This window comes from Misgurnus anguillicaudatus, chromosome 17 (assembly GCF_027580225.2).
Source record: "Misgurnus anguillicaudatus chromosome 17, ASM2758022v2, whole genome shotgun sequence".
NCBI lineage: Eukaryota > Metazoa > Chordata > Actinopteri > Cypriniformes > Cobitidae > Misgurnus > Misgurnus anguillicaudatus.
Genome location: NC_073353.2, coordinates 20821981 through 20846904, shown reverse-complemented (window position 1 = coordinate 20846904; position 24924 = coordinate 20821981). Strand labels below are relative to the sequence as shown.

At 39.3% G+C, this 24924-nt stretch overlaps 2 protein-coding genes and 1 non-coding gene across 3 annotated transcripts; all 3 read left to right on the top strand.

Annotated features, from left to right (window-relative positions):
• The first annotated feature begins 1601 nt into the window (after window positions 1-1601).
• Window positions 1602-14080, top strand: cavin2a (caveolae associated protein 2a). The gene is made up of 2 exons (XM_073855161.1): window positions 1602-2246; window positions 12448-14080. The coding sequence occupies exons 1-2, from the start codon at window positions 1719-1721 to the stop codon at window positions 13282-13284; spliced, it is 1365 nt and encodes a 454-aa protein (XP_073711262.1). The 5' UTR covers window positions 1602-1718; the 3' UTR covers window positions 13285-14080.
• A 4957-nt stretch (window positions 14081-19037) lies between these two features.
• trnas-cga (transfer RNA serine (anticodon CGA)) lies at window positions 19038-19119 on the top strand. Its single transcript has one exon. It is a non-coding gene; the product is annotated as a tRNA-Ser (tRNA).
• Window positions 19120-19854: 735 nt separating this feature from the next.
• nabp1a (nucleic acid binding protein 1a) lies at window positions 19855-24785 on the top strand. The gene is made up of 6 exons (XM_073855160.1): window positions 19855-20862; window positions 21088-21226; window positions 21471-21542; window positions 22032-22116; window positions 22378-22438; window positions 23483-24785. The coding sequence occupies exons 1-6, from the start codon at window positions 20772-20774 to the stop codon at window positions 23683-23685; spliced, it is 651 nt and encodes a 216-aa protein (XP_073711261.1). The 5' UTR covers window positions 19855-20771; the 3' UTR covers window positions 23686-24785.
• Window positions 24786-24924: the final 139 nt, after the last annotated feature.

The window sequence follows — 24924 nt, the reverse complement described above, 5'->3', positions numbered from 1 at the left end:
CTAAATAGCACTAAAAGTGGTTCTTGGCTCGTAATCATGGAGGAAACATTTTTAGTATATAGCACCTATAAGGCACCTTTGAAGAACCATATGGGGGCCATACAGCACCACTATAGCACCACATAAGGTTCTACATAGCACCTTATGGTTCTACACAGGTGCTACACAGGTACTTCATCGGTGCTATATGGCACTTAAAATGGTTCCTCTATGATTACGACCCAAGAACCACTTTTAGTGCTATAGGTGGTTATAGGTGGTTGTAGCACTTTTTGTGTGGAGGCTTTTGATTAATTGTATGGATGTGGGGTCGCTTAGGTGATGGTCATTTCTTTGTTTTTATAATCAGTGCACATGACAGGGAAAACAATTTCCCCACCAAAGTACAACAAAGGAAACATTAGTTGTTTTTTTGCATATGTGTGTGTGTAGGCAGCCTGAAAGAAATCATTCATTAATGCTGGGACAAACCCCTTAGAGTCTCAGGAAATGAATGTATGATTGTGTTTATTTTACATGTGATTTTCCTGTGCCCTTTAATGACACTCCCTTGTAGATATCTAAGACACCCATATTATTTTCTCTCTCTCTATCGACTGCCATTATCCAGAAAATGACCTCTGGTCGAAACAGAATAATGTGGTGTGTTTATCTTTGATATTGCCTCCACGCTAAATGAATGTGGGAACAGTTATTTCACAATGTTTGCTTTCTATTGATCCATAATGAAATAGTGTCTTTCCTTTTCTTTGTTCATTCCGACTATTAAGCAAGACTGAATAAGATACCATAAAAATGTGTGGTACAACAGTAGACTGAGCTGAGTTTTAATACTACAGCAGCTCTTAAGTTGAACAATTAATGTTCTTGCAGTTCATTGTTAAGTTACTCTTATGTTTGCTGTATTTTTTTTACTGGACGTCTCTTGTGCACTGTCGGTGAACTCTGTTTTGCTGTATCGTAAAATATTTTCTGCCATTGTCTGTCACATTGTGTGTGATTGATCTGTTTGTCAGAGATTCATATCTAACAGGTGTGCCCTTCTTCATTTTATTTTTTCTGTAAAGTTTTGCCGTCTTTTACAAAGATTGCAACATATAAGTGTTGGTAAATGATGATCAGATTTGAACTTTTTATTAAGATTCCTGCAAAATCACCAAGCATTTGTTATGTGGTGTTTGAGCCTGGCATGGTGCCATGCCCACAGATGAGCTGAGTTCACTGTTCAAACACTGATTTCCACATTTCTGCATTTGACATTTCTCCGGTTTGAAGGTCAGCTGAAAGAAACCACCATCAGAAGAGATTGATTATTCAAGACATGAAGTATATAGAGTGAGACACATTTGTATGTGTGCAAAACAAACCCTTTCACTCTTCATCAGGTTGTTTCCTACCACTAGGAGAGAAAACACTATCGAAATATAATTCACTTCAAGTTCATGCCATGCAAACAATATTGAAATTGCATTCAAAGTTTCACACACACACAGAACACTGACACTCCTTACTCACATTACTCTGATGGGCAGGGCTAACTACCGTGGCAACCAGGCCCCTCCTCTGGGTGTGTGGGGAGTTTTTAAGTGGGGTGTTGGGAATGTTGTTTTTACAGAGACACTGAAGGCAGAAGAGTGTCTGCGTGTGTCAATCCAACCACACCGTTCCAAACCCCTCTTTCTGCAGAAGCCCATTTCAACACCACCATTGACTCCAGGATGGGTGAGGACTCCTCTCATGCTGAGCGCAGCGCGTCCACCCTACCCAGGGAGGAAAGCACCCCGACCCCTCCGGCACAGGATGCTCAGGAAATCCTCATTCCGAGCTTCGGCCAGTGCCCGGGTCCCTCTTCACCTGTCGGCACCCTCTCTCGTCTGGGCCCCAAATCCCCAACCAGCCCCACGGCACCTGGAGGCCAGGTCAGTGCCATCACCGTGGTTGCTCTGCTCGACAAGCTGGTGGTCATGATCGAGGCGGTGCAGGAGAACCAGCAAAAGATGGAGAAGAAACAGGCAGAGCTGGAGGGGGCGGTCAGGATGGTGCAGGGCGACGTGTCCCGGCTTACCAAAAACCACATGTCCACGGCGAACAGCGTGGCCAAGCTGCTGGAACGCTCGCGCAAGACTGGCATCAATGTGAAGGAGGTGCGGGAGCGTCTGGACAGACAGAGCGTCCAGGTGAAGCGACTGGAAGCCAACCACACCCATTTGCTGAAGAGGAACCACTTTAAAGTTCTCATCTTTCAGGTGAGAGAACAGGGCAAATCAAAGAAAAGGGAAAAATGAGGTCAACAACTTAGATTTCTCAGCAGTCAGCTAAAAAAGCAAAGTTATAGATTTAGTAAGAAAGCAATAGTTACAAACATCACTTCTGACTCTGCCACAGTTTGAAATAAAAATATTTTTTATTAAAAAATGTTTTGAGAAATGCATGCATGTGGGGTGCTCGGACAAGGATGTGGGAAAACCTCAGCAGGAAAGTCCGTTTTTTTAGGGGTTTAAGTGTTATGTGACAGGACACGTGTGCAGTGTGGCAGTGCATCCTGAATGAAGTGCGCATGGGAATTTTTCCTGTGTTTACAGCTGAGGTGAAAAGTTTGACGTGCAGATTGCAAAAGAATGCCAACGTGTGAATGTATGAATGTGTATTGATATGCAGGGTTATTAAACATATCTATAGCTAATCCTAAAGTCCCTGCAAAATCCTGATGTCTCTCATCCGTTCTTACTTTAATGCTTACAGTTCATATTTGTTTACAAAAGCCTCTGTAAACTTTAATTTAGATTTTGATTAGCAACCTCGCCCCAAAAATCAATTTATATCAAACCAAGATTGCAAAGTCAGGCGTTCTTGCTAAACCAGCTCAGCGACCTCTGGTTTAGTTTGTTAGTCTAATGTCTAATCTTCAAGGGAGGTGTCCTGTATGATCAGTTAATGCTGTTTTACACACAGTTAGGAAGTGCTATTATACTTTATGCCGGTTGGTTAATCTAAAGGGTGGGTGATGTTGATTTAAGCAGCAGTGTCAGGCTCTAAGTTTTAGAATAGTATTCTTATCTGATTGCCCTGAAGCGAGCCACATGAAGCAGCTGTGCACGCCGGGACAATGATCTTTAACTTGTAGTAGCAGGTAGAGGCATTTCTTAAGGGTGTTGGAGTTCTGCTTTCAAAATTATTTCTGGGAATCAGATTTCCTAAGGCTAATGCTATTCAATACCATAATGTGGCAAATGCACATTCGAAACTGAATAGACACTGTATGAAAGACTGACAGAGTTCCTTTGAACCTCATATCAACCAGATCCACATCACGTCAACACCTGATCGCTCCAAATAATTGACTTCAAGGCTAGTCTCGGATTGGATTCATTTCTCAGGAATAGACATTTTTGTTAAGGTGGTATGACAGGTTAATGGTTATTGAACACTTATGGGTGCACTGTTTGTGAAGATTATTTTTTTCTCAGTACTAAGGTTGCAAATTGTAGCTCAAAAGAAAAACATCAAACTTTTAAAGCCAGTTAGAGAGTTTTTCATGAAATTGCATAACAATTTTTGAATAATACTTCAACCGCTTAGAGACAGGGTAGATGACGTTCGACTAATCTGGCTGTCAGAGAGTAAAGGCCTGTGGGGTAGAGTGTAAATGGGTGAGGCTGATTTTCGCTCATAACATTCCACTTGAGATCACAGGCAGCAGGTGATTTTCTAAAGTGATATGTAGCCTTGTGTTCAGGCTATTAAAGCACTTTGGCATGAGTGCGGGCTTGCAGATGGTGTGCTGCAGAGTGTAATATCTGCACTCATTTCATTTTTGGAACGAAAGCTTTGCACACACACACACACCTGTGAGTGTACACACCTGCTTAGTAAATGTCAGAGTTGTAATTTATTTGTCATAAACTGCTGTTAGACATTCATGTCAGGTGTTTACTCACACTGTGCTCGGTTTTAAATTTATCACAGCATATTTTTGCTGTGCGCTTTGCCATGCGTTACAAAGCGTGACAGAACAGCACAGCTAGCATTCTCTTTATGTGAAAAAAGACACTTACCTGTCTGGCATTATAGTGTTTCACATTTGTAGCACACCCTTATGAACAGCAATTCAATGGTCTGAATTGACCTTTACAGTTTTTTATCTTTTTTATTCATGAGAAGTGATGCTGCACATAAGTTAATATCACAGGCCAGTAAACAAAGTTGCATTGTTCTGTAGAGTATCCACCCCTTTGACACTCCTTCAAATTGTTTAAGCAAAGTGGAATGCAGAGATGAAGAACCCTTGCATAAACGTTTAGTCCCACAAGTGTTTTTTGGAAGAATAAGAGTAACATTCCTTTATGGTCGTGCATTTTTCTCATATTTTCTATTTCTTTTCTTTCTCTCTCTTTTTTTGGCTAAGCCATCTAACGCCTGTGTAATTATAAACCGTGTCTGCACTATGCAAAGGCATTTTAAGATAAAAGGTGTGGCTTGAAAGCAGGGCTCTCTGAAAGAAAGAAACACAGTAAACAGCCCGAGTTTGGCACTGAAAATGTGTGCGTGTTGGAGAGAGAAAATGGTCAACTGCCTCGATTCACCTAACAAGCACTAATTATCTACAGTAATTACTGTCAGTTTGGATCCCCATATGTTTAATGCATCATTGATCTTTTTGTATTATCAAAAACACATCAGTCGATTTAAAAAATAATAAAAAATACAGATGCTGTGGAGCTTTGGCCTTTGTGTGTTTGTGGTTGCCTGGAGTTGTAAAGGGGTCATTAGATGCGTTCATGTTTCTGAAGGCAATAGTTCAGACAACTGCTAATGCCTTGCGCTTAATAAAACAACTGTGAGCTGTTTTTGATAATAGAAAGGTGTGTGTTTCCATGACGTCCAGCGTATTGTCATGAGAAGTAAAATATATACCTCAAATGTATTCGTGACAGCTTGCAAGAGTGTGCCAAGCTGCATGACTGATGGCAAACATGAGGCTTTTATGAATAGCCATAAAACACATTTTATTGCTTTGATGTTTTTTGAAGGAGGGATAGTTTTGGATGAGCTTTTCTGTGATGGGTGTTCACAAAAACAACTTGACAACTGTCATTTTTTACACCTTTGTAGTCGTTCCGATCGGCCTCATCAATTCGCCCTCTGAAACTCTCTTGAACATTGTCAGGGTTTATTTTGGCCCAGCGGTGCCATGAAACGCCTTCAATAAGGTGATGTAACTCTATGCTTCGATCCCAAAAATGTCATCTTATTCATCTTAAAGCATTTATGTGTTTGTGCATTTCAGAGTGATAAAGATCCTAAGGCAAAAACAAAAAACAGTGAATGAATAATTAGTATGGTTGTGCACACATGAATTGTGGGAAAATGCCAGTCCTTTGGGATATGCAGAGAAGGGAAACAATCTGATAGCAAGTGTTTACCGGCCCTCCCATTACGAGAAGAGCCTATTCTGATTATGAAAACATATTTTGCACAATACCGTAAGGTTATACAAACAAAACAGCAGTCGCTTACGTTCCTTAAAGATTCGTATACATACTACGATATCATCACATCGATTTGAATTTGATTGTGATGATTTTTCATCCCTTGATTCCCAGATGACATGATATGTTCAAAGTTTGAACATGGACCTATTATTAATGCAAACTAGAAGTGGAGTGCATTGGGAGAAATGAGTTTGTGTACTGCAATCTAATCTTTGCACAACAAAGATTTTAAAAAAAGTAATCATATAAAAAACAAAGAATTACTATTTTAAGGCCATGGAAGAGCAGGCTGCCATAAGGAAGAAAACACCAGATGAGCAGTACAGATAAAATTAACTGGGAAATAGAGAGAGCAAGAGAGCTCATTCTCACTGCCTGGACATGTTTCTACTTTCTGTGTTGGATATCTGGTTTGACAACTCATCTCCTCCCTTTTATATCTGCACTAACACACTTCAAACACGCACGTACACTTGAAAATGTATTTGTATTTTTATACGTTTTAGAATTTGAAGGACATAATGAATGCAAAGATCTAAATGATATTCCACATGGCTTTCTCAGTTTGTAATGGGATTTCAGGACTTGAAGCACTTTTCTACCTCCACCAAGTCGTTGGCAAAGCTCAAGCTTTTTCTCAAGAAGGGTGTGTCTGGGGATTAGGGGTTAAGCAAGGTAAAATCTGGGTTATGGGTAAATTAGAATTCGTTTTAGGGTCATTGTTAAGGTAAGATCGGGGTTGGAGTTACCATGTTATTGTTACAGTGGTTATAGAGTAGAAGAAGGATTAGGACTGACATGAAGTAAAGTGCCTGGCTGTCACTGGGCCAGTACCACAGATATGTAAAATAAAGGCTAGATGTCTCGCCCGTGCTGCTGGCCAATGGAGGTCAACGTTCGCACCTGTCGGCCATCTTGTCTTTGTCAGCTAGCTCACTCGTAGCATTGTGTTTTAATGGTGCATGTACTTTTAAATAACCATAACTTGCTCAATTTTCAACTGATGGTTTGTTATAAACGTCAGGGTGTACCGATAAAATTGCATACTTATGAATAATGTTCATGAAACATGTTCAAGCATCCAGAATTATAGCCACGTTAAAGTGACACTTTGTAGTTTAATATATATTTCAAGACCCTTATGATGGTACATCGATTTAAAATAGGTTGAATGACATGTCTACCATAGCCTGACGAGGTCTGTATTGCTTTTACTCATACTTTTAAACTTGGGGTTTCGGGTAGTAACCCGAGCACACAAAAAAAACTACAAAAATCTGCTTTACAGCATGCGTCACTTCCTCTAGTTCCTCAAATTCGGACGTGAGAGCGCAACTATTTATTTTCCTGATGTTTTTGTCATGGCCCGAAGCAGCAACTAAGAAAAAGAATCCCAATGTTTTATCGGAAGAGACCAGAATGAGAAAACGGAAAAGTTACAGAGTAAAAAGAAGGACGAGGATCAATTATATTTGGCCAGCGTTCGCTCGCTGCCGTGAACTAAAGGAGGAGGGGGGTACCTGACCAATGCTGACTCGTCATGCTTTTGGACTAGTAAGTAATGTTATATTGCTTGCATATATAACTTAAGTCCTGTCTGGCGCCCGAACAGTTTTTTTACGTGAATACTGGAGGCTACTTGAAGAGTGTAGAGAAAGACTTATATCACGTGACACTGTGGCACCGTGGTAGCGTCTTGGAGCCGGGTTCAATTCCCCATTAAGGCAATTTTTTAATATAAACTTTAACCAAGTGACCTCCATTACAACTGCCTTGAAAACATGAGCTATGCGATCTTTTGGCATTTGAAATAAAATAAAACCCATGAAATTATATTCATATGACATGCTGAAAGGTACACTTTGTGACCTAAAGAGTTGTCTTCTTTTCCTTTGCGACAGTGCTTCAGCGCTTGTGGCCTCTAGGGGAACGCGACATGACACGTGAAAAATACATGTCTAGCACCCCCTAGTGGCCAAAAAGTTCCACGGTGTGCCTTTAATCACGTTTGTAAGAAACCAAACCATTTGAAAATCATTAGAAAATCGAGCAAGTTGGTTATTTAAAAGTACATGCACTATTAAACCACAATGCTACGTGTAAGCGAGCTGACTGAGACAAGATGGCTGCCGGTAATGACGTTAGAGACTCCACAGTAAGACATCTAGCCTTTATTATACATATCTATGGCCAGTACCCTAATGTGAGGTCCTAATACCATTTAGGTACAGATGTGTATACATTTTGTACCAATATATAGGGTACTTTTGAGGCACTAATGTGTACCTTGAGCTACTAATATGCACTTTTCCGTACCACCCTGTTGAAAAAAACCAATACAGAAAATTGTAATGGTTTCCATTAAAATACCAATAGGAACCATTAGCTTTTACCATTAAAACCCCTACACTGTAGTGTGTTTTGGGCCATATTCCATTAGAACCAATACATAGAACCAATAGAACCAATACATACCATTAGAGACCAACAAAGACCAATACACTGTAGTGTGTTTTGGGCCATATTCCATTGAATTTCCAATGAAACTCCCAATAAAACTAATAGAATTTCTGTGGTGTCTATTGTTTTTTTGCAGGGCAATATGTGCCTGAAGTACTATTATAAACTCTTTAGGTACAAAGGTGTATTTTAAAAGGGTACTGCCCAGTGACTGCTAGGGGCCACTTTTTAGTGACTAAGACATTTGACTTTTAATTGCAAACTCCAAGTTTATATTCACACTATAGACGGTCTCTGCAATGCATATGATCTTCTCTGTAGTCACCATGCTGTGTGAGCGATGGAGTGAGATATGAGACATCACAAGTCGAGTGCAATGAAGATGAAATGTTGCACACACAAACCCACTCATCCTGTAGGTAGTATTACATTCACTCAAATAAATACTGTCTAATTAGAAAAATGATACTTGAGGCACCATGACTAATCGTGTGTTTAATTCGAGCGAAAAGACAGAGACGCTTAATGTTCTCGAATTTGAACTCTCGAGTTCATTGCATAAAGATGAAAAATGGATAATTAATTGGCATCTCATTTAGTAGCATTTAGTAGAAGCTTAAAGATCCACAAAAAATGAAACGTTCTTGCCACAAGGAACTAAAAAATGCATAACGATTTTTTCTGTCTGGTATGTCTAATAAAAGATCAGGCCAACGCCCTTGATATCAAATAATAAGCAATAAATATACTGTTAGGTAGTTCTAATATTACTTAATTCTTCAGGGCACCAACAAACTCTACTCATTCACAAACAGCAAAATGTTAGACACTGCTTTTCGCTTATTTGCTCTACCTGGAGCGAAGCCAAATATTCTCTGAACTTTTCCACACATCATAAACAGTTAACGGATGAGTGAGCACATTTTTTGGTCTGGTTTGTGTACAGTGTGTGTGCATTCCATGTCCCTTTACACAAAATTCTGCCAACCCTGATGGGGCGTCACATGTGGGCTGTACGTGCTGTGTTTAAAGTCTTCATAGATCATCGCACAGGTGTTTTGCTGCATATCTCCGTGTCACAGGTGTGAATGGGGTTATTAAAGAGGAAAAGGTGCCTATTCAAACTGGGGGGAGGGTCTTGGATTGGTTAAAATGTTTAGCCTTGAACATTGCAAAAAACATATAGGTTTATCTTACTTTATACTAACTAATATATCATGGTTTTCCTCTTGATTAATCTTTAAGCGCACTTTATGTGCACATAAACTTGATACACCAAACATTCAGCAGTGACACATCCTTCCTTTGTATTAGTCTCCTCCCTTGTTCTTTTATTTATCTTTCCTCTGTTTTTCTTTCCTGTGTTTTCTCTGCCCTTATACTGGCTGTATAGGTCTTAAGAGCCTGAGTGACACACAGTCACTCTCATCTCTTTCGATGTTTCCACTCCAAAAAGTTCAGAGGCCTGCAGTGGGGCACATTAATTATCCGAGCTCCCATTACACACTGAAGCAGAGATATCAGCATGTGACACAATGTTTTCAAAAGTTCCCAGTCCCCTCCTCTCTTCCTCTGAGCCTCACAGGCCTTTGTGTACTTAGATAAAGGTCAAAATCTGAATGGCAAATGTCTTGATTTATTACTATGTTACCAGGGCTGAGAAACATATTAGGGAAGGTGGATACAGAGTCAATAAAGACTAACTGCTTCACTTGCAAACAGTATTCTACATAAAAGTAGCACTAAAAACACATTAACTCCCTGCTTTGGGTTTCAGTTCGTATTCAAATTCTGGCAGAGATTTGCTATAGCTGGATGAATTTATGGAGGTCAATGGTATACTGGGAAATGTTATCTTTTTGAGACTTTGATATTGTTACTGCTGAGACTTAAAATTAGATTTTTAGAAGTCCAAAATTATAATTAGGATCAACCTATTGCTGGATTTATGGACATACAATACTCTCCAGATAATAATGAATTAGATTTGCTTCTATATTATGTACTTATTTATGTATTTATTTTAGGTAAATCTCCTAAAGATTCTTGGTAAATTACAGTTGAATTGGTTGACTGAAAACATATCCTTTTGATATTCACGCTATTATTAATTGGAATCTTCCATATCTCACCAGGATACCAAAAATTAAAAGCTGCTATTTGTACTCTAGAGGACTAACAGAAGTAAGCTGACAACTCCCAGCTCTAGTTTCTATCACACTCTTGCACCCAAGGGCTGTTACTCTCTACTGTATGAGCTCATGAACAAACTGGTTATCCCAGACTGAACACTGGTTCTGACTAGATTTGCGCCCTCTGGGTTTAACTGGGTATTAAAAGTAAAACATTAACAAAGATGAGCAGATGTACTGTCCCAAAAGCCTTACATTATCACTATTGTACTAAAAATTATAAAATGAATGCAGGTTTGAATGCAGTTGCATTTCTTTAATGAAAATTCACAAACCAACATTGTAATGGGATTGTAGTGTAATTTACAGAAACAAGATCAGGTTCTCTTCACATAATGATGTTATCCCATTATATATACTGCAAATCCACCAACCTGAAGCTTTAACCTGATAAGGAACACTGTGCCATACACGGTACACCCCATCCATTGCACGTGAGGCTGCATTACGTCATTGTAACTTTGAAGGATTAAATCTTCAAAATATACGGTCATGCGGCACACCGTTGGAAAGCTTAGACTTTAGGAATTTCATTAAGCGCACACACAAAGCATCATATGATTTTTAGCAGTCATAAAACTGTAATCTAGTTGTTAGTTACCGGAACCGGGCGGCGCCTATTTAGGATATTTACTTACCTTCAAAATCTTCCGAATTACGATATAAATAGTGTATACAATTAGTTCACTAACGGACATTCGTTCGAATCTCACATTTCATTCACGATTTATAATGAATATATTCGGATGTCACGTTTATTGTGCAACGTCTGAGGAACAAATTGTGGAATTTCAGCCGTTCCATAAGAGGCTACGTATGTATGAGAAGGGTTGCATCTTAATCAGGCTAAATAAACTGATGTTTTGCAGTCTATATTAGTCATGGTGAATATATAACATTCATTGGTTACCTTTATGCATACTAATTGGTTGTTTAACAAATGTTTTGCAGGGCTAATTATAAAGAAGTTGTTAGATGTTCATAAGCAGTATAATGAGATTTTTTGTAATTTTTCTGGTTTGGGCTTTGTTATGACCTTAATTTGGGGAAACACACACTTACAAGACAAAATATAACACAAAAAATATATAATATAGGCTATCTGTTATTATAAATGATAGAAGTGTTCCTGTCAATGAATGAAGTTTAAGAATAAAACTTAATCTTAAATTTAAGGTAAATTTAATCAAAATATCTCTTTGGACTGCACAATTTTCTAAACGGGTCGACTTGCATTTACAGGTTTTACTTTGAAACACTTTCATACAATGACTAATTCATAATTTGAATGCTTAGCTTCTGGTTGGAGAAAAGTCTGGACTCTGGGAGTGTTGTTAGTACCCTAAGGAGGGAGCAGGTGAGCGTGCAAAAGCACTATTCGTCCTGCTTATCCACCTTTCCCTGAGGGCCTGATCTACATTTACTTTTTACTCCTAAAGCATGAAGCATAGCCTCTGAAACCTCAGCAGCCATGTCTGACATATGTGTATGTGAGGAGAGAGCTGAGGGTGTGTACGGGTGATTTAAAAGCAGAATAAAAGAATAAAAGCATCAGCTAAATGCCTAAATGTATTGTAAAGGTGTGTGTGTGTGTGTGTGTGTGTGTGTGTGTGTGTGTGTGTGTGTGTGTGTGTGTGTGTGTGTGTGTGTGTGTGTGTGTGTGTGTGTGTGTGTGTGTGTGTGTGTGTGTGTGTGTGTGATGAGAGAGAGAGAGAGAGAGAGAGAGAGAGAGAGAGACCGATGAAAGGGCGTGGCATATTTATCTATAATAGTAAGTGTTCATAACTTAGAGTAGCATAACCTACAACCCACCCAAAAATCCTGCTGACTTGAGAAAATAATAGGTTTGATTAGTGAAACAAGATGTAATTTTTCTAATAACTTAAATGTGCATTTTATACATGCAGCTTTTAAATCAAAGCTGTTGAAAAGGAATTTGGCGGGAAGTAAAACCTGCAGGATGTTTGAAGAGCATTGGAATAACTCCAGGACAATGCCTCTACATGTTTGTGTATAGCTAGCAGTGACACAAACAGGTTTTTCAACAGACTGAGCAATAACTTGAAAAACAAATTAGCAAATTGACTTCACAATTTTTGTTACAAATATATGAAGGGGGAAATCTAAAAAAGTAAAACCACTTGAGAACAATATTGTATAACTACACATTTTTCTCAAGTGGTGTTGGGTAATTTAACAAAATGAGAAAATGTAAGGTAATCGGCACTGCAACCTTAAATGATCTCATTTTTTTAACTATTTAGTTTTCCTAACAAAACAATTTCTGTTTTCCACACTTTCAGGAGGACAATGAAATCCCAGCAAGTCTGCTCACTAAAGAGGGCTTGGCCTCCCTCTCTCAGGATGAGACCGCACCATCTGCACCAACTCCAGTCACTGATTTAAACCACTCTCATGAGGAAGGCCTACACACCATCAGCCTGTCCTCTGATGATGAGGAAGAAAAGGGAGCAACGAGCCCTTTAGCAGAAGGTGGCACCGACTCCCTGACAGATCTGCATGAGGAGCATTTCCCAGAACTGGGAAGTGATCGCCTGGAGCTTTCTCGTGCAGACAAGTTCAAGCGCTCCAGTCTGAAGAAGGTGGATAGTCTAAAGAAAGCTTTCTCACGAAGCAGCTTTGAGAAGCAGATCAACAAGTTTGTGCCTCCAGAACAATTTCAGAAGATAAAGAAAACCCTCACCCCCAACCACCCGAAGAGCCCCTCTTCCAAGAGCACGTCCTTCCGTGTCAATCCAAAGACATTCAACATCAAGAAAGTACGACATGGAGATCCTGATGCCCCTGAGCAGCCTGAGACCTCATCCAGAGATCTCAGCCCAGTGGAGGTTCCCTCCTTAGGGGGACCTGATGGTGAGCTGCACTTGCCTGAGTTACACTCCACAGAAGAGAAAGAAAATGGAGACGAGCATCACAGCCCATCCTCCCCAGGCAGCGCGGATGGTGGAGATCTTGAGAATGGTCCCTCTGAAGAAGAAGCAGAGAAACATAGTGGTGAAGCTGATGATGCTGTAAAACATGAGGAAAATGGTCAGGTGGAGGAGGATGAGGATGAGGAGAAAGAACCAAGATCTGTGGAGGCAGCATCACCTCCAGCCACCGTTGAGCAAACATCCTAGATTTGTTGTATTCTAATTTCTAGCCCCGAATCTATTTCTGAGACTTTGGAAATCATAGTTACTCCTTTATGACACTGGCATTTTGTTCCCAAGCTCGTTTGATGTTAAATAGCATGCCTGCTGAAATAACATATCCCTGAATGTACCCAAATATAAAGTAACTATAATCTATTATATAGAATTCATAGATTATATTTTTAAGCAAATTCTATTGAAACAGATTCTGTCCAAAGGTCCACATTGGTACTCTTGTCAAAGCCAATGTGACCACAATGATGCAGCAAAATAACTATATTTTCCTCTGGGAGCCTGTGAATACCATAGAATTGACTGAACTCAAAAGCCTGAACTCTCACTCTCTATATATTTTTCTTAATGTGCGTGGGAGAAATTGAGTAAGTGAGTGACAAGCTGTCCTTTGTTGCTGCAGTCCAGATACTCGTCTGTGTACATAAATCTTAGTATTTAATCACTTACAAAAAAGTACCATGGTAATACCATGATTTTATAAATGGTACTATGGTTATACCGTGGTTTACTAGCTATACCATGGTGGTATTGTTGAAGTACTTTGGAGTACAATATAGAGTCCATGATATATAAATAATGATACTCACAGTACCATGAATACATCTATATAAATTTGACTCATATCATTCGGTTACCATCTGATATCATCACTGCACCATGGTACCCCCACAGCACATTTTTTGTAAGTGATAACTGTAAAAGGCATGAGGTAACAATTTACATTGTTTTGAAAATTCAAAAAGTTTTATTAAAGTATTTAGCACCACTCTGGCTTGAATAACTATTCATTTTGAATATAAGGAGCTGACAGTAGTGTCTGCTAGGGTGAGAAGTGTGTTAACAAAGTTTCTGGGGAAAAGCCAGAACAATTGACTGCCATCTCCATAGCAACCTTGACTGCTGCCAACAACTCTCCAATTACAACGTAGTCCACAGCAAGGGCACACACACACACACACACAGTTTGACAAATAGGCCTACAAGCGTACAATAAAATAGTAGCAGCATTTGTATAACGTTAAAAATTCCACACAGATGATGTAATGATATTGCATTTACTATGACATGAAAATTCTATAAAGGTCACGTTCTTCCTGATCCAATTTTTTAAATCCTAGTTAGTGTGTAATGTTGCTATAATAGCATAAATAATACCTTTAAAATGATAAAGCTCAAAGTTCACTGCCAGGCGATATATTTCCTTTAACAGAATTCGCCTACAGCGAATGGCCGGTTTGGACTACAGCCCTCTACTTCCTGCTTTAATGACGTCACTAGAAGAGTTTTTGACTAAACTCCGCCCACAGGAATACGTCAGTCGCCAGCTAAGCTAACGGCAAGGCTATCGAATCACAACACACTAAACAAGCTACACAATCAGAACTCATTACTTTTCTGAAGAAGGGACTTCATAGACTCTTTACTGTTTGTACACAATGATGACGTGGCAGTGAATGCACGCGCATTTAGGCAACGGAAGTATGGCAAGAATCAGCAGTGAAGCAACACAGACAAAGTTATTTTTTCAACACAGCTACCAGATCCGTGTACTATAGTGGAGTGGATAGAAGACGTTAGCAGATGGCCAAAAATAAAGTTGTCAGATACGTATATTAGTATATTTTATATTGGTGCAACCAAACACAACAACCAGACATTTTGATGCTGGGAAAACGTTTTAATAAACTTTCTAAGTTGCTAACACGTTAGAACCAATGGGGGAACAACACCACTTCTGTTGCCTAAATGCACGCGCAGGCTATTTGCTCACGTGAGCTGTAAACCAGACACCAATCATGACTTACTTTTAAACGTGATGTTACATTGTGTTACACACAATAACACTCTGGCCTGGTGTGTAGCAAAGTCTTATTCAAACAGTAACCACAAGTCCGCAGTACAAATGTCTTTCCAAGTACTTAAAAAGGGTAAGCATATTAAATGTTTATTTAGTTTTACCAATTTTCTTTTTGTCTTTTGTTTACTGTAATTACATCTGTGTACTATCAGCCTCATTGCTTTGACATAGACATATAAAACATCGCTCAGCTATGCTATTGTGTACATAAATGCCACCTTAGTATAACAAAGAAAATAGAAACACTCACTTTACAGTCAGACGTCCGTTTATCCCTGCATCCTGCACACAAACGCGTCCCCTGCACAATATCTCCACGGACGTGCTGCCTCAGCTCTTGGAGCTTGTGCTCGTAAGCCGAAACACGTCTTTGAAATAAGCACACACAAAGTGCCCCGAAACATTCACAAAACAAATGTTCATATCCTTATCTGATGGAGATGGAGTTAAACAAAAAGCACACAGCAAGAGTCCGTCCAAGCTCATATACTCCGCAGCACGTCTGCTTGTAAGCCGAAACACGTCTGTGAAATAAACATGTCCAAACACGCGCAAAGTTGCTCTCTTGCCTGGAAACATTCACCAAACAAATGTCCATATCCTTATCTGATGCAGAAATGTTATAAAGAAGGCACACAGCGAGAGTAGAGGCACTATCAGTCCGGGCTTCTCTACACAGCAGAGGCCGATGGTTGCAGCGTCTTCCCCGGGCTCCTCTACGCAGCTGTAGCCCAGACTCCGGCCTACTCCTCTGGCTTCTGTTCCACCATCTGCCTCAGCTCTTTGCTGTATATTGTGACTCATAAAGGTCCCATGAACAGCAGATTAGAGCATCACGCTTGCGAAATCACCCTCTTCTATATCATATTGATTAACTTCCGCTGTTATTAGGGCTGGGCAAAAAATCGATTTTTCGATTAATCGTTTTTTAAAACATGGTCGATTCAGAATCGATTCTAAAATAGCAGAATCTCTTTTTTTTATATATTTTTTCTGCAAACATTGAACCTTAATCAAATTACTAGTCTTCTTCACTAGATGTCACCCTCTTTTTTGCCTTGCGCGATGTTACCAAGGAGCCTGTCATTCTTTCATTCAGTGCTTAAAATGGCGGTTTCAGGTGCTTCATTGACGTTGATGCCACCTTCACATAAAAAGTAAGAGGTTTAGAACCATTTAAGATTTCGCAAGCAAGACGACAACGTTAGTGTTGTGGCTTTTAATATCTTTTTATTAATTACCCACTTGTAAACTGCTGTTCACTGTTATTTTTTATTAATATAGTATTTGTATTAAATCTATATTCATTGAGTTGAATGGAGAATCGAGTATAAAAACTGACCTGAGAATCGGAATCTAAAATTGAATCGAGAATCGAAATCGAATAGATTTGATAGCTTGTGAATCGAAATTGAATCAATCTGGAACATCTGAATCAATACCCAGCCCTAGCTGTTATTGTATCACGAAGTCTGGCTCCGCTCCACAACTTCTGTTTAGCTTAGCTTAGCATACAGATGGCGGCTGATCGTTTTTTCGTCTGTGTTCGTATATTTTCGTAAGTCCCACTCACTGATATGTAATAGGTCTGTAGCATGAGTGGGTCCCACCCATAGCCCCCACCTTGGAAAAATGAGGAATGACTGTCTGTAGTCTTTCACCCTCAACAGAGATACAGCATTTTCTTCTTTCAAATGACGCAAAATGACGATTTTTACATCATTGAAAGAAGTGCCTCACTGAAATCAGTATTTCTTAGGGTAATCTCAGGGGAAACTGAGGGAATGATGCACGACCATTTAAAAACATGACCGGGGTTTTAACGATACAAAGCTTAATGCAAATGGGTGAAGTTTCCCTTTGAATTACTAAAATTGCCTAGATATAAATTCTCATGATTGCAAAAATTTTAAAGTTGGGTTTTAAACTGTGCCGTTTGCAAGAGTCACATCACACACTAAACTGCTTAGCACAGTGGTTCTCAAACTTTTTCGCATGTGGCCCCCCCCTTGTGTATGGTGCATTCCTTCGCGGGCCCCCTCAAAGAAAATTTATGACAAACAACTGTTCTAAAATCTAACATTTTAATTAAACAAAACATATTAAGTTATACCAAGTAGTGCTGTTGGTTAGTAGCCTTATTTTTTTAGGTTTCATTACACAGAATTCATGATAAATGAATGTATTTTATAAAATGTCATAAAACTGGGGCCCCCCTGGCACCATCTCGCAGCCCCCCTGGGGCCCCGGCCCCCAGTTTGAGAACCACTGGCTTAGCACACACACAATCTTTTTGATACACAAACGAAGAGAGAAAGCTACATTCCTGGTTTTGATGGATAGCTCCACGGTTCATTTTCCACTGACTGGATAAAGAAGAGGTGGGGATGGATTGATAGTTTCATGGGTTAGCAGAGGTTTGGAGTACCCGCATTACAGGTGTGATGCCTGCCTGCAAGCCTCATCATTGCCCATTTCAGATCACACTGACTGCACCATGATGTTGCATTCTACCACTAGGGCCCGTGCCTGATCATGCTGGGCTCTCACGGATTCGACGTGAGACACACGCATTTCAGCCAGTTCACATGCTCACACCTTGTATTTCTCACGCAGAAAATAATATATTTATCCTACAATCAATAGATGAGGCGCAGGCAGGGAAGTTTTCTACCGGGAGTTCATAGTTCCCTCTGTTTTTTAGGGGTGCTCAACTTCAAGCAGCGCCGCAAGAACCGACACGCACATCAAAGTACCGCGAGAAAAGAAATATACGGAGGAGTTTGATTTTAAATCGCTCTTGCGCTACTCTGATGTCATCCACCTATCATGAATGTGCGGCTCGCACGAGTGTGTTGGAAGATCTGGATGAATGTGGTAAAAAAAACGTTATTTTTCATATTTTGAATACGATTTCTAAACTCGCCTCTATTCAAAGACAATGGGAGCTGATGTACGTAGGCATATAGCCAAATTCGTGCTAAATTATTTATTAACGCAGTCAAAAACTAATCAGCTTTGCAACCTGAATTTTAGTTTACATGAAACTAATGAAAGTAGGTACTCGAGGCGGATCCTGAAATTAACAAGAACTAGATGTATTTTATTATTATTGCCATTTCATTAAGGCATCAAAGTGTGACCATTTATAAGTATAGGCCTAGTGTAAAAAGTGTGATATTTAGAAATTAAATAAAAATAAGAACAAAAAGCTAAACACAAATTTAAATAACAGAATAAAGCTGTAATATTAATCTATCTATATATAATGGAGGCATTAATTCAGGTTAGGTTGATCACACACGCGCGCGCGCCCAGGGCAAAACTTCATGGTTTCATTTAACGTCAACCACATGTTGGCACTATGAAATCTCTCTGGCTCTCAGGTGCACTGGAGTCAGGTTGCACTTATGCATGTCTCTCTCCTCAAGGATTACTTATATGCTCATCACTGCTGGTGAAAGTGCGAAGAGAGATTATTACCGTAGAGTTACCATAGAGTTAAAAGGCACTATAGCGTGTAATAGCATGAAGGCATCTGTATATTATATTTAAATAAAAAATATTGCTTCACAGAAAGTTATTCAAAAAGTACAAAAAAGATTTATACAGGCTTACAATGTAGCGCGGCTCCCTACAAAAGTCACATGAGCTTGTTTGTGGAGGACATTGTCTCCACCGTGTGGTCAAATGCCGTCAGCTTGTTATTCTATCATTTGCTCTTTAATCTCAATCAAACATAAGCAATACTGTAATATTTTGTATTACTGTTGATTACATAAGCTCACATTAATGAAATTATAAAATGAACGCTTTACGATAACGTATAAGTATTATATACATCGTTTCTATGGAACAAAATGGCGTCACGGTGGCCGAGAGGTTAAGGCGTTGGACTCGAAATCCAATGGGGTTTCCCCGCACAGGTTCGAATCCTGTTCGTGACGAGCTTTTTCGTTTCGTTTTACTCTTTACATGCAAACTGACAAAATACTTAAATATCTGCTTTATGGACACAACGTATCGATTGTTTAATTTTCTTAACAAATGTTATCAAGTTGGAACAAATCTTGTATTCATATTAAAACTATTTGATTTGGAAAGCACAACATTTCCTGGGGAAATAATAATTTGTCTATAGCGCATTTATAACCGTAATGAATATTTGTGTGTGGGGGGGTTATTTAAAGCTGCTTTTCATTCTTTGAAAAATATGCAACCCATATAACGTTACGTTACTAAAGTAAAGAAAAGCTTTGCTACTATCAACATTCATCTGATTATTAAAGCGGTGATGATGCATCTAAACAATCTCGTGAAAATATTTTGACAAATGTAATCAAATATTTGACAACGTCAATCGTACAAGGAAATGGTGTAAGTTACATGGTTATCCATGTGGACATATTCTTCATAGCGTCCAATCAGCTTGAGTTCAATGTAACAAGAAAACGGCAAGAACCAATGCTAAAAATAAAACATTTCACTAAACTTATAATATGAATAATGTAGCGTTTAAATTGCGTTTTTATTTGTAATGTCTGCTCAATTAGATGTGTTTGTATTCACATTTACATTATATCTCAAGTACATTTTAAAGTATTATAACATATTGAACCCCCCCTGTGAAACATCGCGATGGTACATCCGGAAAAATATAAAGAACAGAAAACACACATCAGCGCAGGTCACTCAGAAGCTTTGTTAGTAAGGGAGCGGCAGATAGCACTTTGATAGATATTTTATCATTTCAGACGATATTACTTTTGTATTTTTTGTAAGATTGTAGTACTTCACACGTAGGAAACATGATGACATAAATTTAAAATACCATTAGTTAGTCTAGGGCGGCTCATGACGCCAGACACATTAAAGTTAGCCAGCAGTAGTTCTTTAGTCATCCGTGTTTGAAATGGTTTGCCTCGTCGGTTCAGCTTTATAAATGTCGCTTAGACTCCTTGTAAATGGTTTTAAATGATTTTCGTTTGTGAGGTACAATTTTAGAGACGTGTTACTGTACAATCTGACCGGCTGTGTATGAGTGTGATTGTCGAGCTAAACTCACCGACTCACTTTTACACGAAAACCAGGAAAAACCTAATCGGCATATTTAAAATCATCCTTTTTTAACTGATACTTTTAACTCGACGTCGTGTTATGGTGGTGTAGGCTGAAGAACAGGCAGTGACTCAGTATAAATGAATCTGAAAGCTAGATATCTTAAACAGCATCATACTTAAGCGAAGTCTTAAGGTCGCAGTATTAAAGGTTTAGTTCAGGATGAAGTGTAAAATATCAGTCTGGAAAACGAATTAAGTGTTTTTACGAAGAGGTTTATTGTGGAGGAGGAAATCTCCCCCATTACTTTCATTCCTTTAACTCGATGGCCAAGTGTGAAAACACGCCGCCTTGTATGTTAAGCTAGTAAACACTTATCTTTCCTGAAGGGATTTAGCAATCAAAGCTTATATGCCAAATAAACTTAATTTGGTAAATAAATTAAGCCAAGCAGGGCTCAGTTTTAGGTTTAGGTCAAGAATTCCTCACTTAGCTGTGCGTTAGCTAGCCGGTGTGCTAGCATTCACCTCAGCTCCCAGAAATGTCGAATATCAACGAAGCTGTGCTTTTGATAAAAGATGTAAAGGCCGGATCGAAAAACCTAAATATCGTCTTTATAGTTTTGGAAATCGGTAAGTGAATTTACTGCCCCTCATGACAGTTTATTATCAATTTATTAGCAGCAGCAGCTCAGCTCACTGCAGGCGTTTATGTCCGATGTCGCTCTGGACGTCTGTTAAATGCACAGTATTCTGACTGGTTTGTTTAAACGCGTTAGCCACGCCGTAACGCAACTGTGTGTGTTTTAGTAGTTTTGTAATGGTTGTAATTTGACGGCGAACTTTGTGCACGCGCAGGTCGGGTGACGAAGACAAAGGACGGGCACGAGGTGCGCTCGTGCAGAGTGGCGGATAAGAGCGGCTGCATCGCCATCTCTGTGTGGGATGAGCTGGGTAGCCTCATCCAACCTGGGGACATCATTCGCCTTACGAGAGGGTACGAGCCTTCATTTAAATATTACAGGCTTTTAAGCCCGTCTGGCTAGTGGGTTATGTCAAACCACCATAAATTAGCCATGTAAACTGTGCCTTTTAGTCTATGCATTCTGTAAAAGGGTTTATTTGCTATGAAAATGTACTGGGTGTAGTTTAAGTGTAGTAAGGCTGTCTCTTACAGCCAAGCTTTTTATTTAGGTTTTCTAATAACATGTTTAACTGGGAAACATTTTTGTTTTTATTAGTTATGCTTCCATCTGGAAGGGTTGCCTTACGCTATACACTGGACGAGGAGGAGACTTGCAGAAGATTGGAGAGTAAGTATCCTTTCCTTGCAGACAATATGTAGCAAGAGATACTTATCCAAGCTGAGTATGGTAATCATTTGACATTTGATCATTCTGTGATAGTGGGCATTGGGCAGTAATTGCAAGTGCCATTGTTTCTGCTTTACAAGCTAATGAAAACTTTACCATTTGAATTTCTATTGTTAAATGTGATTTAAATTGAGTAAATTGTCTACATTTAGGGTTTCCAGAAAAGTCAAAATAATAATTGAAACAGAAATACTGTGACTTTTTATAAAGCCTATACTGTGGGAACACTAAGTTGAGTTATTTTCAGTAGTCAAATATACAGTACATCTCATTAGCTAGCTATCATTATTGTTATACATTTGTACTGATTTAGCCACATTGCTCTATATAAGTATTGTCATTGGATATTAAAGAACTTTAACTACAAAGATTTTAAAGAGTTGCATATTTTAAAATTAAGCAATACAACATTTCACTTGTCTTTTATAGGTTCTGCATGGTGTATTCAGAGGTTCCAAATTTCAGTGAGCCAAATCCTGAGCTGCTAGCACAAGCTAACCAGCAAAATAAGACGGTGAGTCCAATGTTCTTCCTGCTTATGTAAATTAGTTTCTCTATGGTGCCTCAATGAACACTGCTTTTAATTATTTGCATGTCCAAATATACTTCGGTTGTGGTGAAATAACTTTGACTTGATCCTAACTTAACATCACTGTGTTTAAAACGATGAATGTAGGATGTTATGATTCATTTTTAACTTCACAATGCCATCTATCATGTTAGTGGATTTAAGTACTTTAAGTTAACAAAATGGTGTCTTGTGTCCTCTGAATAGGGTAAAGAACAACGAGGAAATTCTCCACCAAATCAAAATGCAGGTACTCCTGCACAAACGGGTAAGCAATCAGAGAAGGTACTTCAGATGCTGATTTGCTATTGGTAGCCTATAGATCTGGGCTTCTGACAAAGGTTACAGATTCAGTCTCTGGTAGAGGATGAACCAGGAACTGGAATTAATCAAATCCCACTCATGCCTTACTACCATTGTGCCCTTAAGTCCAATTTATAGTCGTGCGTAAGGTCTATGCCGTGGGTTATCCGTAGCTCTGTGTAGCCTGACGTGCACCCCGCCAAATTTTTAACAGCGTGTAAGTTCTACGCAGACTGCAAGCACTGTGATTGGTCCACTAGAACCCCTCCCATCAGGTAAAAAAACTGCGTCATAGGTATTTCCGTTTGTGACGGTGAGAACAAAGAGGGACCAAGTTATGGAGTGATTTAACTCAAACTGCAACATTAGTCGCTGTTTATTTACTTACATCACTGCCGGTCTTCTCAAAACATACACAAGCTGCTGTTTCTTCACTTGTGGGTTAAACTTGCCAAGCTGCTGCTTCATTGACGGTCGCGCTGCTACTGTGGTAATACGCGTGGATACAGCCTACCAGTGGTCTGCATGTCTGTTTGCATGTCGACGCAGAAGTATAAGTGAAAACCGATGCGTAACCTACACTGTCGCGGCTACACCGTAGGACCTACGCACAACTATAACAAGCCCTTTAGGCAAGGCACGCCATGCTAGGTTGCTCTAGGGCAGTGGTCACAAACAATGTTCCTGAAAATATATTTTCCTGCAGAGTTCACCTCCAACCTCAATCAAACACACCTGAACCTGCAAATCAAGCTTTTCACACTACCTAAAAATTAGAGGCAGGTGTGTTAAAGCAGGTTTGGATCTAAAGTATGCTGGAGGGTAGATTTCTGGGAACGGGTTTGTTGACCACTGCCCTAGGCTATTGTCACTAAAGTTGCACACTGCAAGTGCTAAATGGCAAAGTAACATTGCTGTGACCAGATAAAGCTGTTACTTAAATGTCTTCAGTAAGTCTCTGACATTTGCTTAAGCGTGACAGTTCTGTTTTAAATGTTTTGCCCAACAGGAAATGGCACTGTGCCAGTATTTCCAAATACTAGTGCTGCACCTGTGCCTCGGGATCCCAACTTTGGCACTCAAGGAAGACCGAACGGGCGTGTTCCGGGCAATGGGCCACCCCCAACAACTGCAGGGGGACCCCCAGCTCCGCCCAAACCCACAGTTACCATTAGTAATGGCCGGGATCCAAGAAGGGCTTCGAAAAGATGAGACACTGACTGCAAAATCCACTTCTCTATTTTCACTCCTTGCATAAAAGCTCACCCACAAACCATCCTTAAAAATGGCCAAAACTGCCAATGACAAACGAGGTTTTGTACGAAAATTTTGCCATCTGTGCTTTTTGCTTTGTCATTTGCCAAGTACTGTATATTATTTTGTTGTTTGCAAAAGGTTACAATTCAACATCTTGTACACATCTCTTCAAGGTTGTATCCTTGCTACCCATCAAGTGCCGTTCAAAGGCCCACCACCTCCCTTAATGTTGCTAAACTATACACCCTACTTGAACACTTAATGCACTTTCTTTTAATTTTTAGTGAACTCCTAGTCATGTAATTCAGGACGAGTTAACTGCTGTTGCAAATAGGGGAATGGAACTTTAAAGTGACTGAATACTATGAAGGTCCCGTCCCCCTTCTCTGGCCAAAAACGTACCAGAAGTGACCGTGTGAAAGGAAAGGTGATAGTTTGATTGGACAATTAGGATTATTTAATTAGGAATAAATCAAGAACAAAATTTTGGGAAATTATCCCTGTGGTAGTTTTGTAATTGTTGACATTATCAGTAAACTGAAGAGTTGCCTTTTCAGTGCAATTTACATGTGAATGAGACCACTGTTTTTGTGACTGGAGTGAAATAATCTGCCTACTGTAAAAACCAGTATGTTTGATAACTTAAATTTTTAAGTCACCAAATGTATAGGCATTTAACTTGAGGCATGTGGTTTTAGTTTTTAGACTTGTTAGATTTTATTATGTGAACTCTGACATTAATGTGTACGTTGGATTGACAAGTTTAAACATGCTTTATACTGGCCTCAATATTTTATTTGTATTTCGCCTAATAGTTTGATTATGTAATTGGCACAGTCAAGCTAGCTCAGTTTTTTATGCTTTTTGGTCAACTTAAGTGGCTGCTTCACCTGCACAGTTTATGCCCTGCACCAGTAAAATCAGTATGGGTTTATCTTCGCTATCTTTATATACGTCAACAGTGCCAATTTCACTTTTAAAATGAAAGGCTTGATATTGTTTGTTTTAGCCATGGTCAAAGTTTATGCAGATAAAATGCAACACTGTCATATAACTTCTGTGTGATTAAGTATATGTGATGATCAGCCTGACTTGATCTGCTCAAAACTTCTAGAAAGCATTATCCAGTCACTTTTCCCTTCAAGTCAGTCAAATGTGTCCAAATGTTTGAAAATGTCATAATTTATGACAAAC

Bases quoted from the DNA above. Each gene is read 5' to 3' on its own strand.
- nabp1a (XM_073855160.1), top strand. From the start codon at position 20,772: ATGTCGAATATCAACGAAGCTGTGCTTTTGATAAAAGATGTAAAGGCC. The intron at 21,543-22,031 runs GTAAGTATCCTT...TGTCTTTTATAG, and splicing joins GACTTGCAGAAGATTGGAGA to GTTCTGCATGGTGTATTCAG. The intron at 22,117-22,377 runs GTGAGTCCAATG...TCCTCTGAATAG, and splicing joins CTAACCAGCAAAATAAGACG to GGTAAAGAACAACGAGGAAA.
- cavin2a (XM_073855161.1), top strand. From the start codon at position 1,719: ATGGGTGAGGACTCCTCTCATGCTGAGCGCAGCGCGTCCACCCTACCC. The intron at 2,247-12,447 runs GTGAGAGAACAG...CCACACTTTCAG, and splicing joins TTAAAGTTCTCATCTTTCAG to GAGGACAATGAAATCCCAGC.